The sequence below is a fragment of the Sminthopsis crassicaudata genome, chromosome 1 (genome assembly GCF_048593235.1).
Source record: "Sminthopsis crassicaudata isolate SCR6 chromosome 1, ASM4859323v1, whole genome shotgun sequence".
In the NCBI taxonomy this organism is placed as follows: Eukaryota; Metazoa; Chordata; class Mammalia; order Dasyuromorphia; family Dasyuridae; genus Sminthopsis; species Sminthopsis crassicaudata.
In genome coordinates, this window is record NC_133617.1 from 557,278,433 (window position 1) to 557,297,519 (window position 19,087).

Sequence of the window (19,087 nt, forward strand, 5' to 3'; positions counted from 1 at the left end):
AAATGAAAGTGGTATATATTAAAGTAGAAATAACAATAAGAAAAATTAGAAAATTCCCACAGTAAAATAAATTATATTATATGCCATTGAGATGGGAGGAATGATTAAAAGTCCCTAAATTGACATGTGTAGGCTTCCATTTTTTTAAAAGGAAGTTTTATTTAGAAATTTGTTTAAGAAAGAATGTCATTTTAACCATAATAAAAATGGAATATATATTAACCATGTAGTTTTCAATGGAATTAAAAAATAAACCTCTTTTTGGATAGCAAAGTAAACATATTGCTAAACTTATAATGTTAAAATGGTTTTTCCTGTAGAATTTTAGACAGAAATTAATAGTTGCTATGATGTTTCTTTTAAATACTACATATCAAAAATACCATATTTCCTCACTAATGTACCTTTGTTATTTTCTCCAGCTTTGGCATGGGCCTGGGAAAAATGGATCCTTATAACTTGAATAGAATGCTTTGTTTTGTAAAAGACAGAGGCCCTAATAATGAATAATAGTTGAAAGAGTTTAAAATTAAAATAGTAATATAAAACAATTTAGGTAAAATTATTCTCTTCATTTAAATTTTAATACTTGTTTATTTTATCATTATAGTTTTGAATGGATTATAACTATCATATTTTATGCCATGTAACAATAAATTGATTACATTTTCTCCAGCCACCTTTCCTTAGATTTTTATTATTCTATAGTTAGTGTATTTATACTTTCTTTGAACAATATATATAAACAAATAATTAGACTAACATACACCTACCTATTTTAGAATACTATGTTAGTAATTGGAAAGCATCTGTAATCATATCCACATTCCCTCTTTAGGACAATGGCTCTCCTGAAGAACATTTAATCTATGTATGGGATCACTTCATAACTCATTCTGCAGCTGAGAACACATTTTTTGTTGCCCATAGCTATGGGGGACTTGCCTTTGTTGAGCTGGTAAGCACATACCCAAATTTTATTCATAATTTCTATGTATTTTATTTTTAAGGCATCTATTCCTTTAAATGTTTTACAAAGAATAATTATGTAAACATTTCAGGTAACTAATACATCCTCACATTTTAGAAAATAATTTTGGTAATAGACTTAGAAAACACATTCTAATAACTTTCTTTTATATGAATTAACTGCTTGTTTTCTACATTATAATATTTCTATGTGTTTTACAGCATAATTTATGTGCATGCTTTTTAATAATATATAATCTATATGATAGGTAGTGTAGCATAGCAGTGTCTGAGGGATGTCCTCAAGCAAGATTTGGATTCAGGTGCTACCTGTGGTACATATTGTGTGACCATGGGCAAGTAATTTAACACCTTAGTGCTCCAAACTACCCTTGAAGATGCTTAAGTCAGTAATGTACATTGGAGAAGGGAAGTTTCACATTACACATGAATTCCCTATAGAAATGAGATCACTGATCTTAGCAAAAACAAAAAAAGAGAAGACAAACCCTGTATGATGTTTTAAAATGCACAAGACTCCTTGAATATTGACAAAATTTTAATGACCCTTAAAAACTGATAGGATTTCACAGCTAATTGGTCATTTCTGTTCAAATTAATCAGAAACCAAAAATATTAAGCATTAAAATAATTGGATTGAATTATCTTTGATAGAATTACAATGAGCCCATGGAAATTTACAATAATATTGTATTAAAAACAATCTGATTCCTTTGGGATTATTCACTTTGTTAAAAGATATTATCTACTATGTAAAAACATTTTACGAAATTTCTGAATCATATCCAGTGTTGTAATGTTTATGAGGACCAATTTTATGTTGAATGTGGCAGTCTCTTTATATGGATATGCTTAAAGTATTATCACTATTAAAATTATATTAATATAATGATATCTATGTCTGAACTTTGATATAAAAATTTCAGTTTATAACAGTGATTAACTTATGAGTTTTTATATTGTTTCTAAAAATTTTTTAAATTACTGTTTATTTCTAAGCACCTGTTAGTGTCACAAATCTATACATTATAGCATGTATTGGCATAAGCAATATTATACTTTAAAAAACCATATGTATTTTTATGAAGTGATTTTATTACATTAATGTATTTTCAAGTGGTTCATATAATGTTTAGTGCAAATATTATATTGTTTTTCTTTCCTTTTTATAATCTGGCAATCAGTTTTTAAATATAGTGCTAAGAAAACAAAATTCCATTCAATTGTAGTTAACATATGCATCTGAAACTTCAAAGTAAATAAAACATCCAAATCTTTAAAAAGCTTGAATTCTCATTTTAAATAGTTTTGTTTGTATTCAAGGTAGCCTTAAGATTTAAAAAAAAAAATCTAAAATCCTATGCACAGATTATTTCTAAATTTAGTTTTTTTGGGACAAATTTTAATAACAGACCTGACATGACATTGGTAACAGATGATGAGTGTGTCATTCCTATTTTTCCTGTCTCTCTCATCACACTGGTGGATATTTCTCTACTTTTGTTCTACTTTAATATAAAGCACACAGATGTTTCAGTACAAGACTTGACTTTTGACCTTGAGGCTATTAGGGTCAGGGTCCTCAGGGCCTGTGAAATTATCACAAGCTGAGCTAAAGTTTTTCTCCATCACAGGAAGTAACCAGTAAGTAAGAAGTTAAAAAGGAGCTTTGTCAAAGAGACAAGATGGTCTCAGTAAGGGTCAGCTTCTGTAGTCTGCTGTCTCGGCAGGAGGTGCATGCATGGGAGGAAGAATATAATATAACCACTGGCACATCACATATCTGTCATGCAAAACAAAGGCTGAGAAGTATATTTAATGAAATATGCCTTGTTTATCTTTAAAAATTTTTAATGATGATTGTCCCAATTTCATCTTTATGTATTTTAAAGCAGACAACTTTGGCATGAGACTGAAGAAATGGAACCTAATAATAATAATAACTGAATAGAACCATATTTTGTAAAAAGAATGTGCCTCCTAAATAAATAATAATAGTATAAAGAGTTTTGAACTAAAAAAAAAAAAAACTCTTAGGTAAAAAATTAAAGAATATTCTTTCATTTTCTCAACATCAGTAGGACCAAAGTCACTGCATTTGAACTGTGGAAAATATTTTTTTATTCTGTGATTTTTTTTAAATTTTGTTTTGTTTTTGTTTTTGTTATTTTATGGGTGGAATAATGTAGGAAATTCCTTTACATAGATTCAAGTGTTGAAGTTTCATTTGTAGAATAAAATTAGTTTTGAACGTTGCAATATAAATGTTCTTAGAACTTGTTTTAGATGTTTGACTTAGTAGCTTACCAACAAAATTAGACAATAAATTGTTTAAATGACTATGAAGTTATGCCTTTCTCAAGAAAATAGTGCTATGAAAGATTGAAAGTATGTAGAATTTTACTCATGTCTAAAGCTTTTGTTATATGCACATTCCTTATGAAATACAATATACATTTATGCTTTTTAGTGTCTTAATACACGAGAGTTCTCCTACTAGTGCTGCATAAGTGCACATTTCCCTTGCATTTCTAGGTTGTGGATTACAACAGAAGTTATTAAAAGTGATTTAAAATATATAAGAAGTAAAATCTCAAGATAAATGTAATTAATTGTATTGTTTGTAATTTGAATTACTGGTACTAATAGGTTTGTTGCTAAATCCATCTTTTCATTTCCCAGCTAAAATTGCATATAGTATAAAAACAAATAATCAGATAAGAAATGCCTAAAGATGAATTGCTTTTAAAATAGAGAGCACTAATCATAACCATAGATCTTATATCTTTTTCCTAATTGCTACTTTTGAAAACTGAAATCCTTCATGAACATATCTTTATCTCATGATGTGAAATTTCCCTAAAACGGAGTATATTGTAGCTAAGATTTATTTTCAAAAGCAGCATTCCATTTGTGATGGTAAATTATGGTGCTTGTTCAGCTATAAGCTCATAAAAACTTTATGCAGTTTGCTATAATAAAAATTGAGGTAGAAAGTATGCCATTCAATGTTTTTATTCTAACCAGGTAACAACTACTCACATTTCACATCCCTAAATTCAAATCCCTAAAACTTTTAGTGTTGTTAGTGAAAATGACTTGATGAGACAGCTCAGGGACAGCATCCAATTCTCTCTTCAATCTGATTAGGTCTTCTAAGGCAAAGAGATGAGCTGTTATAAACCAAAAGATAATGATCAATCTTAAGTCATAGTATACTGACAAAGATAGCTTAAAGTTCCTTTCCAACTCTCAACCTAGCTCTTCTATTCTTTTTTGAATTCTCAGATAATGCCTAGATATAATATTTTAATTTAAAAAATTATCTTGAATCTGTTCAGAAGCCATGATTTTCTGATTTCAGTTTCATACATAATGAAAATGTTAACCATAATTAGTGCTGTGTTTTTGCCTTGAGTGTTCTGCAATAAGAAAGTATTTTTGTCTTGGAAAAATAAATTGTCATAGGAATAAATTATACCACTTAAACACAATTTCCAAATTAATCAGGGGGCATCTATTGCTCTACAAGTAGCTTGTGACAAGTAGTTGAAAATAGATGTTCATTTGACAAAAATTAACTTTGATTTAGTAGAAACCAGTACAGTTTTAATTTATCTCTGTTTGATAGAACAGTCCCTTCTTGTTTGCCATTTCTGGGTGCCCTGCCCTTTTCTTAACAGTAAGCTATTCTGTTTGACAAAATCAAGTAATCTTAACGTATTCTCAGTTTGTAGAAATGAATTTTTTTTAAAAAAGTTAATGCCTATATGCCATCTCAGAAGCTCTCTCAGCTGAAAATAAAAATTTAGCTCAATAAAAATCTCTAGATATTATGAAATATATATTATCCTTCTTTGAATCCTGAGCTCAAGGGAATGGTGCAAATAACCTAAAATAAGGCTTTTCTTATCAGTTTCATCAATTTTCCCCCCTCTGTGGTATTTTCACAAACAAATGGCCCCAATTCACTTTTTTGAAAAATGTGTGAAAACTGCCCCTTTTTAAAGTGTATCTCTATCCACTTTTGATTTTGGTTTCTTCATGCTTGTCAGCACTTGATTGGCACCTCACTTGCATGTGAATCAAGGACTAGAGGGAACTCTTTTAGTGCCATTGTTCTATACTGTGATCCCTGGCCTCCAGGCAGCCTAATCTGCCCTTTAGTATCAAGATGGAGGACCATTTTCTGGCCATAGTTGTGTGAAGACACATTGCCTTAGTCATCTGTGAGTCAGTTTTTCAAAATTGCCTATGTTGTCATTTGCATTTCTACTAAAGCAAAAGCTGAAGTTAACTAAAATGGGGAACAAAGAGAGTATTTTTTTTTTTTTTTTTTACCTGTAGAGAGAGAATAGAGATATAGTCTTAAAACAGTTAATATTTAATTGTGGCTACAAAGAACCAAGTGAAATTGATAATTGGTGAGTGCCTGCTTAATATGATCATTGTAAATAGTCAGGCTAAGTAATGTGTATGTGTGTATATATGTGTGTTTATGTGTGTGTTTGTATGCCATTATGACAGTTAAATGTGATGTCATACAACAATATATCTGTAGTATTGGAAAGAAACGATGGAATTAAAGAAAATGAAAGTCAAAGAAGCACTGTAGAATTTGTGCCGATTATTAGAATAATTAATGGAGAAAATACTTTAGAAATCTAGATAATTTAAGTAAAGTAGTTTTGTATGTTTTTCAAAACCTGAATGACTGCTGTTTTTTTTTAACCTTAAGAAATTAGCAATTCATTGTATAAATATAAGGCTATTCTATCATGCTCATTGATTGATTTTTGTCTATGTGAATGTCTTTTTCCCAATTACATTTGTTACCTTTCAGGACCTTAGAGAGCCTACAGCCCAACCCACTCAATTTGTATAGATGAAAAGATTGAGACTCAGCCAGATTGACAGTTAGTCTGTACCAGAGATTCTTAACTTGGGGGGTCTGTGTACTTGTATTTTTATAATTGCTTTGCAATATAATTTAAGTTTCCTTTATAGTATTAGGTATTTGATTTTCTCATTTTAAAACATTCTGAGGATGAGTCCAGTCTTCACCAGATTGCCAGTGGGGTCTGTGACACAAAAAAGATTAAGAAACCCTGTTCTATTTAGCTATGACTTGAATCCATTTCTTTTGGTCCATTATTCTTCCACCACACTATAACATCTAAATTTCTTCTTTATGATGTCTAGCCCAGCATTTTTTGGGTGTCTTATTCTTGAGCCCCAACACCATAGTTATATCTCTAACCTAATTTCCTTATGCATTTTCTATTCAAGAAGTGCAAAACACTATCTATTATCTTTCTTCCAAAACCTCCCCTCATTTAAAATTCCCCATTTCTATTGAGGACCCTTATGTTTGTCCACTCATTTCATTTGGCAAACTTGGAGACATCCTAAAATCTTTACTCTTTCCCCTCTCAAACAATTGTCATTTCTTGTCATTCCCACCTCCACAAGATATTTCACAACTTGGGTCCTCCTTTCCTTTTCAGTCTTCTCTCTCTCCCATTCTTAAAGCAGAAATCCTGGGATCTGCTTATACACACACACACACACACACACACACACACACACACACACACACACACCCCTACTCATGCTTATATAGCTAGATCTTGATACTGGCTATTCCACTGCTGGAATGTCACACCTAATAAGTTTCTTCTTTTTTCAATTCCTCGTTTTAATTAACCAATCAACATTTATTGAGCATCTACTTTATACTAAGCTCTGGAGATAACAAAAAGATGCAAAAGATCGCCCCTGCCTTCAAGGAGTTTTCAGTCTTATGGGGGAAAGAACTTGTAAACAAATCCAGACAAAACAAGTTATATGCAGAATAAATAAGAAATAATTTAAAAAGGGAAAGCACTGGATTTGAGAATTTGGCTTTCTGTAGAAAGTAGGATTTAGTTGAGACTTAGAGGAACCCAGGGAGGAGAGAGCATTTCAGTTCTGGGAGACCACCAGGGAAGAAGTACCACCTCCTCCATGAATCCTTCATGATGTCTCTCCCCTCCTCTCAACTGCTGTTGCCCCTAGGCCCCAGCATAGCTTATATATATTTATATATAATTTATATATTCTGTATATATTTTTTATGTTGGCCTCATTGGAGCCTTCAATAAAATGTAATCTCCTTGAGGAAGGAGCTATTTTTCACTTCATTTTGTATCCACAGCATTTAGCACAGTGCCTGGCCCCAAATAACTCCTTAGTAAATATTGCCTGATGAATTGAAGTAGCTCCTTGATGAAGCAGCCTAACTTCCAAGTCTCATCTCTAATGATTCCAGTGTTCAAAAACTTTTTAAATAAGGGGCCAGTTCACTGTCCCTCAGACTGTTGGAGGCCAGACTATAGTAAAAACAAAAACTCACACTCTGTCTGCAGCCCTCAGCCCATTTGCCATAACCCTGCGGCCACATAAACGTCCTCAGCAGGCCAGGCCCGCAGGCCGTAGTTTGAGAACCCATGTGTCTAATCCATTCTCTACAGAACTGCCAAAATGATAGTCCTAAACTTAGGTTTCACCATGTTACTCACTCCCCTACTCAAAAACGACTCCTAATTGCTCCTAATGCCTCTATAATAGAAAATAAACTCCTATGACTTTAGAATTTTTTCACTGACTAGTTAGCCTTCTTTGTTCTCTGTAAGCAATACTCTATCTCTCTGCTTTGCCCTAGGTCACCTTTGAGACCTATAGTACCTACATTTCCTTCTCACCTCCACTTTATAAGGTACCTGGTTTCTTTCAGATCTCAGCTTATGTCGCCTCTTAACAATTCAGAATTGTGCCCAAAGGACTATAATGTTTTATATACCCTTTGAACTCACCATATCACCATTAGGTCTGTATCCCAAAGAGATCAAAGGAAAAGGTAAAGAACCTATTTGAAAAAAAAAATCTTTATAATAAACAACTTGTTTGTGGTGAACATTCTACCTTGCCATTCTCACCTTCTCAACCAACCCTAGTCCCCACTGAACTCAGTAAAACAATGTGATGTCACTGGGAATAAGGAAAGTGGGTTATCTATCATGTGCACAGTGAATATATGAAAGAAATTAACAGTAAATCTCTAAAGACATAGGACCTTTTGTACAGTATTTACACATAATGGATACTAAGTAAATATGGACATTGATTTAATGATAATGTCTGTTTGAAATAATTCTACAAAGATCAGAATAAAAACAAAGAAGTGATATTTACCTAATGAACAAATATATATACTCGACCAACTTTATACAACAGATGTATTCCTAAAGAGTAAAAATTTAGTTTTAGAACTAATATTTTAAATATGTAAGAAAGACCTCATAACCTAAAGGAAACCTACTAAATGCCTTTTGAAATCTAAATTATATCCTAAATATTTTTTGTTTCTCTCCATTATTTTCTCCAATTTGTCACCAAGTCTTATTGGGTCTTCCTTTGAAATGTCCCTCATGTCTGTCCTTTTCTTCTTATAATTTAGTCCAGGCATTATCATTTTATATCTAGATTATAATAACTGCTTCATAACTAATCTCCTTATCTCTAGCCTCTTCCTTATTGTTAGGATTACTAGGTGCTAACTCGGTTGTCTAATTTAGTATGGTACTTAAAAATTCTCTAGCTCAGAGTTCACACCTTTAGTTCAAACCTTTAAAGGAGTTTACACCTTTAAAAGGAGCTTGCTCATTGGTCGGTAAGAAGTTCCCACAAGCCCATTCTCTGGGAAGATAAAAGGAGCAAACATTGAGTCTAGAGGTCAGTCTGGAAGAAGGCAGTCTGGAAGGAGTCTGGATTGGGTCAAGGACAAGAACTTCAGGGAAGTTGGAGGAGATTCAGAGCCAGGATTCAGGAAGAAGGGGATTCAAGATTCTACCTTCATATTGACTGGAGGCTTTGGACTCATAGGGAGCTAGAGACTGAAACTGGCTCGAGAGATTATGACAGGAAAAGATTCAAGGCTTTGAAAGACACAATACAGAACTAAAGCCAAGGCTGCCTCCCAAAAAGCTCCCCAAGAGATCTCCTCCCAGAGAAGGATTATAATTGAGAGACAACAGAATATTACATTTTGAAGCCCAACGTGGGGCAAGGACTTTTGCTTATCCTGACTCTGGCTGATTCTGAGTCCTTCAGAGGGAGCTAGCCCAGACACAACACTTATAATGGTTCATGTTTTAGTCATTTCTAGCCAGACCCATTTCTTTACTGCTTTCCTCATGCTTATCTTGCTTATTGCCAATGAAGATCTTCCTACCTTTTCATCCAACAAAATCCTTCCTGTCCTTCAGAGCCCTAAGCCAAGTTTCATGTCTCTCAACAATTCAATTCATCGGCCATTTATTAGGTGCCAACTTTATGCAACGCTGTTTGGAGTTGGCAAGAGTCTATTGCACGACAGAAAGCAGATATTATGCTTACCCTTGCCAGTGTATACAGAGAGATCAATTCCTCCCTCCTCTGAAGTCTGTACTTCAGTAAAACATCTTGCTCATCTTCAGCATGGGAATAAAAATAATGCATATCCATGTGTACCTTTGGTTTTATTTTTATTCAGCAATTTATCCAGGATTCATGCTTCACAGATAACCAGTCTTTAATTAGAGTGAGATGTGGCTGTCTTTGACTCAACAATGGCTCTTAGTTTTTTGGAATCTCAGTACTAACAGAAACAAATATCTATGGGAAAAGATGGTGTATAGAGTAGCTCAGTCTTCCTTTCTTTATACTTTAGGAAGTCTGCTTCAGAAATGCTATCTCTGACTCCCCAATTCTTGTTCTCTATTTTGGCCCTTCCAGCATTGTAATTAATGAAGTGATTCTAAATCTTTCTGTTGAAGAACTTGGATATCTTAATTAGTTGGGGAGATAGCAGTACTCTTAAGTTTGAGACATTGATTTTTAGAGGCCAGAGACCAGTCTCTTCTAAATGTTTTCCCAAGATATAGTTGAATTAATTTCTAAAGTGAATCCTGTAAGTCTGTACCTTTTGTCACTAAAGTAAAAGTCCAGTTTGTTAACACAACTCATTATCCCAATTTGTAAAAGAGAAAGTATGGAATCTGCAAACAATAGGTTAATGAGACTGATCTCTTTTCCTGGCAAAATTCTACAACATATTAGTACGAGATGGTTAATAAACATTTAAAAAAGGAAGCACTGCTTACAAAGGAACAGCATGACTTCATCAATAATCTACTGCACTAGACTAAGGTTATTTCATTTTTCTTTTTTTTCTGGACAAGGTTACTAACCCAGTGAACTAGGAAATGCAATAAATATAGTTTACCTATCTTTTTGCTAAAGCAAAAGTATGTGATAGAATATCTCATCTAAGCTTTTGAAAAAGATAAAGTGATATCATTTAGGAATAGAACAGTTCTGCGAATTTGGAAGTGGTGGAATAGTCAGAATCGAAGAGTAGTCCTCAACGGTTCAATGCCAAGTTGAAAATAATTCTATAGTGGAGTGCCACAAGGATCTATGTTTGATTCCATGCTATTTAACATTTTTATCAATGCTTTGGATAAAGACATTTACAGCTAGATTATTGAGCTGAATCTAATAAGATGAAATTTTACAGGGACACAGTTAAAGTCTTATACTTGGGTTCAAGAATCAACTTAACAATCATAAGCTGGGAAAATTTTATTACACACCAGTTTTTATCAAAAAGATGTAGATTTTAGTGGACTGCAAGCTTAATTATTACAAAAAGAATGTGATAAAGCAACCCTCCCTTCCTTTACCCTTCCCTCCAAAAAAAAAAAATGATCTTGGTCTATATTAAAATATTCAAAAATAATCATAACTACTGGAAGGACAAAACCTATGATGGTCCCCATATTTTGTGCCCTTATGAGACTAAACCTAAAACATCGTATTGGGCTGTGAGCATCACATTTGGGGAAGGACAATGACATTGATAATCTAGAGTAGGACATTCAGAGGGGTGAAAGAGCTTTTAAGGTTAAGTGACTTGCCCAGGGTCATATAGCTAGAAAGTATTAAGTGTCTGAGACTAGATTTGAACTCAGGTCCTCCTGACTTCAAGGCTGACTGTACCACCTAGCTGCCCCTTAAGTCATTTTTAAGAAAATTAATTCCTACCATTAAGAAGGAATTGGTTGAGAAAATGGAAATGACAAAATTTCAGAAATAAGTAACCATGTCATTCTAAAGTTTTTATATCTGACATAAGGAGGTGAATGATGATCATATTCTTCCCTTGATTCTAGATGCATGAATTTCAAGGTATTGAAAAATGAAATAGGTAAGGGCCCATGATCTGGTTAAAAGGTTAATTTAACTGAAGAGACATTTGTTGCTATTTTTCAAAGCAAGATTATGACATAAACACAAATTACTTAAATGAAAAATAAAAGGGAAGATAATGAAAACTAGTTTTAGAGGAGCTCCCTGCACTACTAGGAGCCTCCTCAACAACCTTAGATTTTTTTTTAAACTTTTATTTAAACTTTTTTTTTCCCCATTTACATGTAAAACAATTTTTTTAACATTTGGTTTTAAAACTTTGAATTCCAAATTCTCTCACTTCCTTCCTCCTCTTCCCCAGTGAGAAGGTACATATGAAGTTATGCAAAACATTTCCATAAAAGTTGTGTTATGAAAAAATATATAGATTCCCCCCCAAAAAAAAAACTCCAAGAAAAATAAAATAAAATAAAAATATGCTTCAATATACTGTATGCAGACACAAATCAGTTTTTTCTCTGTGTATGGATAGCATCTTTTATCATAAGTCTTTCAGACTTCTTGGATCACTGTATTGCTGAAAATAATAAAGTCATTCACAGCTGATCATCTTAGAATAATGCTGTTACTTTGTACACAGTACATTTCACTTTGCATTATCTCGTGCAGGGCATTCTAGGTTTTTCTGAGAGCATCTTGCTCACAGAACAGTAATATTCCATTATAATCACATACCAAAATTTGGTATGACATTCCCCAGTTGATAGGTATCTCCTCATTTTCCAAATCTTTGCCACCATTGTGATAAATATTTTTGTACACATAGTTCCTTTATCTTTTTTTTTTTTTTTTTAACTCTTTTGGAATACATACCTAACAGTATTACTGGTAGGTCAAAGGGTATGTATGTTTCTATAGCCTTTTGGGCATAGTTCCAAATTACTCCACAGAATGGTTTATTCAGTTCACAGTCTTACCAGCAATGCATTAGTGTCTCATTTTTCCCACATTCCCTCCAACATTTGTCATTTTCATTCTCTGGCCTATCAGCCAATCTAATAGATATGAAGTAGTTCTTCAGAATTATTTTAATTTGGATTTCTCCAGTCAATAGCAAGTTGGACTAAAAACAGCTTGATTACTTCATCTGAAAACCATTTATATTTTCTGATCATTTGTCAGTTGGAGAATGGCTTTCATTTTTTATAGATTTGATTCAGTTCCTTGTATGTTTGAGAAATGAGACCTTTATGAGAGAAACTAGCTTCAAAATTATTTTCACAATTACTATTGCTAACTTTATTTCCTTTTATTTATTCTGTTTTCTCTCTCCTTTCAGCTATCCCTCCTACTTTCCTGCAGGGTAAGATAGATTTCTATACCTAGCTGAGTATGTATATTATTCCTTCTTTGATCCAGTTTTGATGAGAGTAAGATTCACTCACTTTTCCTTCCTTTCACCTCTTCCCTTTAACAGTAAAAGTTTTTTCTTGAATCTCTTATGGCAGATAATTTACACCATGTACCTCTCCCTTTCCTTTTCTCTCAGTGTATATATATATATATATATATATATATATATATATATATATATATATATATATATATATATATATATATATATATATATATTTATATAAAATCTCACCCCTTAATTTAATTTCATTTTTTAAATCTCATTCCTTTATATTCAATTCACGTGTGCCCTCTGTTCGTATATACTTCCAGTTGCCTTAATAATGAGAAAGTTTTTGAGTTACCAGTGTTATCTTCCCATATAGAAATGTAAACAAATTAACCTTATTATGTCCCTTATATTTGCCCATTCTTGAATACCCTTTTATGCTTCTTTTGGAGTTTTGAATTTGAGTCAGATTTTCTGTTCTTCTCTGGTCTCTTCATCATGGATGCTTGAAAGTCTTCTATTTCATTGAATATCCACCTTTTTCCCCTAAAGGAATAGGTGATTCTTGGTTGTAATCCTAGCTTCAATGGTCTTTTTAATACCAGATTCCAAGTCCTTTAGTCCTTTAATGTAGCTGCTAAATCTTGTGTTATCCCAAATAAGGTTCCACCATATTTGAATTATTTCTTTTTGGATGTTTGCAGTATTTTCTTCTTGCCTTGGGGATTCTGAAATTGGCTGTAATATTCCTGGGAGTTTTCATTTTGGGATCTCTTTCAGGAGGTTATAAGTGTCATTTTCTATTTTACTCTCTATTTCTAGAATATCAGGATAGTTTTCCTGGATAATTTCTTGAAAGATGATGTTGAGGTTCTTTTTTCATCATGGCTTTCAGGCAGTCCAATAATTTTAAAATTAACTCTCCTGGATCTGTTGTCCAATTCAGTTGTTTTCCAATGAGATACTTTTATTTTTTCATTTCTTTGGTTTTATTTTATTATTTCTTGATTTCTCATAAAGTCATCAGCTTCCATTTTCTCAATTCTAATTTTTAAGAAATTATCTTCTTCAGTGACCTTTTGTACCCTTTCTTCCATTTGGCCAATTTTTCTTTATTTTAATAAAATCTTCTCATTGCCTTTTTGTGCTTCGTTTTGTAATACTCTGATTTCTCTTACCAATTTTTCCTCTACCTGTCTTACTTGTTTTTCAAAATGCCTTTTGAACTCATCCATTGCCTTATTTTTCTTTGGATATAGAACTTTTGACTTTGTTACCTTCTTCTGAGTGTGTATTTTGATCTTCCTTGTCACCGTAGTAACTTTCTATGGTCAGAATCTTTTATTGTTGTTTGCTTATTTTCCCAGCCTATTACTTGATTTTTTTTATTAATAGTTTTTATTTACCAGATATATGCATGGGTAATTTTACAACATTGACAATTGCCAAAACTTTTGTTCTAATTTTCCCCCTTCTTCCCCCCCTGCCCAGATGGCAGGTTGACCAATACATGTTAAATATGTTAAAGTATAAATTAAATACAATATACATACATACATATATATATATATATATATATATATATATATATATATATATATATATATATATATATATATACATGACTAAACAGTTGTTTTGCTATACAAAAAGAATTAGACTTTGAAATAGTGTACAATTAGCCTATGAAGGAAATCCAAAATTCAGGCAGACAAAAATAGAGGGATTGGGAATTCTATGTAGTGGTTCATAGTCATCTTCCAGAGTTCTTTCACTGGTGTAGCTGGTTCAGTTCATTACTGCTCTATTGGAACTGATTTAGTTCATCTCATTGTTGAAAATGGCCATGTCCATCAGAATTAATCTTCATATAGTGTTGTTGTTGAAGTATACAACAATCTCCAGGGCTTGCTCATTTCACTCACCATCAGTTCATGTAAGCCTCTCCAGGCCTTTCTGAAATCATCCTGTTGGTCATTTCTTACAGAACAATAATATTCCTTCATATTCATATGCTGGAACTTTATCTTCCCAGAAATCAGTCGGAGTCAGGCTAATCAAAAGTCTTTACTCTTGGTCTCTTGAGCTCTCCGTCAAGGTATTAGATCTAGTAATCTCCACATCACCTTCCTCTCTCTCCACCTCCATGAGAATGCCTCAATTTCCTCCTCCTACTACTCCACCCACACACATCACTTCCCCCTCTTTGTCCCACCAATCAAGTCAGCACAGAACAGCTGGGGAGGGTCAACCTTCAAACATGTTAATAGAGAACTGTCCAATTGGCAATTAGTCTCACGTATTCCATTATCCAAGTGCATTTGCTCAGTTTTAGCCCTTTACATCTCCCGCTTTCTTTTGTTTTAGAATACAGGTGGTCACGTCATCCCTGACTTTTCAAGGAGGTGAGAACCTCAAAAAGGAGGTGATCACGTTCCCCCCACCCCCGACATCTCAGGAAGGGAGATGAAAAGCACCAAAGGGAAGTGGGGATTTGCTAGCGGGTTTCTGGATTGAAAGGCCTTATTAGAGACAAGTATGCACAAACCCATCAGCATGGGAGTTATTACACAGGCACATAGCAATAATGAAGAGGCTATTAGTGATGACTCTCCCCACAGTCAGTTGAAGCTCGATGTGGTGTAACAAACATGAATTGTACATGCAAGTAGTGATATAACAAAGAATATAAATCAACACAGTTTTGTAAAAGATTTCCAGAAGTCCTAGAAGGAGGTTATGTAAACATTAGTCACACATATGCCTTCTTCAGCAACCAAGAGATAGTCCAAAACCAATCTATTGTCCATTGCTGCATGTGTTAGAGAATCCAATGATCCCCACAAGTTTTTGAAATCCCGCATCAGTCTTTTTGTATGTTAGGGAATCCAATGATCCCTACAGGTTTTGAAATCCTTCAACAGTCTTATGATGCCTCAGAGAATCCAATGATTCCTGAGGGCTTTCAAGTCCTACAATAGTCTTATGATTCCTGAGGATTTTCAAGTTTAATAATTTTTGATGTCCATGAGTCAAATGCCGTAACTTCCAGGTTCTTTCAGTGGTGGGCACAGTCAGCAACGGAACCACCCAATGTTTCTTGGATCTTCTCCTTCGTTTCAAAGATCTGCTCCATCTCTCTGATGGACAAGGCAAATATGGCTCGTTGGCACCCATCTGATTCCTTCTCCATCTGTGGAGATACAAGCAAACCCTCCTCTCCCCCCCCAAGCAGTTAACCTATCTGGTCCCTTCCATTCACCACTTTCTAGGTCTCTCCACATGACCTGGCGATTATCTAAAGACAGTGGAGCTGCTCGCACTGGACCCTGTCCTTCCAGTGGGTTATAAAACCTGTCTGCCAGAGCCAGTGCATCTTTGTCAAAATTTAAAAATTAATGGAATAGAGAACTAAATTTAGAAGTTCTCTAGGGTTATCCGTGGCTCCCCCTTTCTTTTGTTTTTGGAGGAGTGTCTTAATATCTCTGCTTCTTCTCTCTACTATTTATTGCCTCCCCTTGAGGATTAAATGGTATGCCAGTGGTATGTAAAATCTTATATTGTGCACAAAAGCGCGCAAAATGTTTAGAAGTATATGCAGATCCATTGTCTATTTTTATTGCGTGTGGCACACCAATAATTGCAAATGCTTGTATAAGGAATTCAGTGACCACTTGGGCTGTCTCTTTCGCTTCTGGCATTGCAAAAGTGAATCCTGAAAAGGTGTCTACCACTATGTGGATAAAAGATAGACGACCAAAAGATTTATAATGGGTCACATCCATTTGCCAAATTTTATTAGGTCTCAAACCACAAGGGTTCTTCCCTTGAGGGAGTGTAGGAACATGGAAAGGAAGGCAAGCTGTACAGGCTTTTATCATGCTCCTAGCATATTCTTTTTCTATTCCAAATTGTAAACTTAAAGCTCAATCAGCCTGATGATATTTAAAATGAGATTCTTGTGCTTCTTGAAATAAAGGAGCATTGGCCAACATGGTTAGAAGGCTATCTGCCTTTGAATTACCATCAAAAATAGGACCTAGAAGTCCACTATGTGAATGGACATGCAAGATATAAATCTTACCTGGATGCTTTCTCACTCGCTCTTGAAGTTCCTTAAAGAGCTGATATATATTGGAGGCTACAGATTTTATTTGGGCTGTGACAATTCTTTGTACCACACCTACTGAATAGGCCGAATCAGATATTATATTTATGTCTCCTGGATAATAAGCAAGAGCTAGAATGATTGCATACAATTCATTCTGCTGAGTGGACTGAAAAGGAGTTCTGATTATTCTCTTTATAGTTAAGTCACGAGAATATACAGCACAAGTATTATGTTTGGATGCATCTGTAAAGATAGTTGGTCCTTTAAGAAGAACTTTAGAAACCTTTGCTTCAAGAATCCATCGCCAATTATGTAACAGTCTGGTTATATTTAATGGAGACCCGTGTGTAAAATTTGGAGCCATGGCTAATAAAATTTGCTATTCTGGGATGGTTTCACAGCACACATTAACTTGTGCATTAGTATAAAAGGTATATATCTTGTCATGTCTTATCCCAGATAATTGTATTGCTCGTTTAATGGCCTTTAATAAAATTCTAGCCACAAGCACTGGGTAAGGAATAAGGCTTTGTTCTGATTGTGCTGGTAGGTTCACCCACTCTATCACACTGTCTCCTTGATGAAGGACTGCTGTGGGTGCCTCTTGTGTAGCAAAAACTGTTATTTCCAAGGGGTTTTGAGTGACTCTTTCAACCACATTGAATAAAGCCAGTTCAACTTCTCTCAAAGCCTGTTTTGCTTCTTTTGTAAGCTGGCATGGTGAATTTAAAGCACTGTCTCCCCTTAAAATGTCATATAATGGTTGCAATTGACAGGTGGTCAAGCCTAGCATGGGACGCATCCATTGGATATCTCCTATCAATTTTTGGAAGTCATTTAAGGTGTTTAGATTCTCTCTTCTTAAGAATTTCTGTATTGTAAACACCTTAGGATATACTTCATATCCTAAATATTGAAAAGGAGCATGTCTTTGAATCTTTTCTGAAGCTATGTGCAATTTATAATTTCTTAGTGTTTCTGTGATTTTTGTAGACATGCTTCTAACATTTGTTCCTCAGGTACACATCCCAATATATCATTCATATAATGTAATAACATTACTTTTGGAAATTCTTTTCTTACTTGAGTAAGAGCAGCAGCAACATACATTTGACACATAGTAGGGCTGTTTTTCATTCCCTGTGGCAAAACTGTCCATTCATATCTTTTATAAGGCTCAGCTAAGTTAACGCTGGGCACTGAAAAGGCAAATTTTTTCATATCCTCCTTATCTAGAGGGATAGAATAAAAACAATCCTTAATGTCTATAACCCACAGAGGCCATTCTCTAGGAGATGGATGTCCAGGTTGAAGAATTCCCATAGTTTCCATTTGTTCATTTACCTTTCTTAAATCAGTCAACATCCTCCATTTTCTAGATTTCTTTTTTACAACAAATACTGGAGAATTCTTAGGACTTAGAGAAGGTATAGTATATATAACAGAATCTTTCCTCAGTGCTAGCAAAAGAGATTCTTTTAATCTTCTTCTGATACTGTCTGAATAGAGACCTCTGGAAGCCATGGCCATTGATTCTGCAGCTCTCATGACCAACTCCTACTTTGCTAGGTCAGGACTGTGCTAGCATATTTGCATTGAACTATGATTCCCTAGAGCGAAATATCTTTCCTGCTGACCTTTTTAATCATCTTGTTGTGTCTGTGGACTGAGAGGTCTGGAAACCACCTATGTTGCCACTGATTCAATGGCCTCAAGGTTTGTTCCTGGTTTGTTAGAGCCTTGGCTGTGCTGATATGTCTTGGACTGTGTTGCACTCTCACCCTGGTGTAATAGCAATTTCCTGCTGATGTTAAGTTGTCTTCAGCTGGGTAATTGCTTTCCACTATTTTCATGTGGATTCTAATGCTCTAGAATTTGTTTAGAATCATTATTTAAAGATGTTTTGTGAGGTTTGAATGAGAGCTCAGGGGACTTCCTGCCTTTATCTGGCATCTTGACTCTGCCTCTAACAATCTTAGATTTGGAAGGACACATATAGAAGGTGAAAATAAAGACACATAACTGAGGAAGAATGCAAAAGAATGATATGACCCTTGAAAAAAAAATGTCAAGTAGGCTACAATTGTCTAGGAGTCTGGAAGTGTGACAGAGGTAAGCAGCAATGTGTTTTGTTTTGTTTTGTTGAAGGCAAGAGAAAGAGCAAAGAAATGGTATATAACTGTTTCTTGGCAATGAATATGAAGAGAATAATTGATGCCCACTGCTACTATCAGAGATTAGGCTTTTACGTTCAATTACTTAGACAATTGAAATAGCCTCTTAAAATTTTTTTTTTCATCTCTGTTTTTTAGAATTCTTAGCTTTTTTTAATAGTCTTAGACCAAATTCTA

The 19,087-nt window shown here is 34.1% G+C and overlaps 1 protein-coding gene across 12 annotated transcripts in view; it reads left to right on the plus strand.

Annotated features, from left to right (window-relative positions):
- ARB2A (ARB2 cotranscriptional regulator A) overlaps positions 1–19,087 on the plus strand; it is a 575,039-nt gene that overhangs the window by 330,195 nt on the left and 225,757 nt on the right. For 10 of the 12 annotated variants that reach the window (XM_074282097.1, XM_074282092.1, XM_074282101.1 and 7 more), the window contains one exon: positions 839–958. The exons of the other annotated variants lie outside the window; for them this stretch is intronic. In XM_074282097.1, coding sequence (XP_074138198.1) covers positions 839–958 — 120 coding nt within the window. The remainder of the gene's footprint in view (positions 1–838; positions 959–19,087) is intronic. 12 annotated transcript variants of the gene reach the window in all.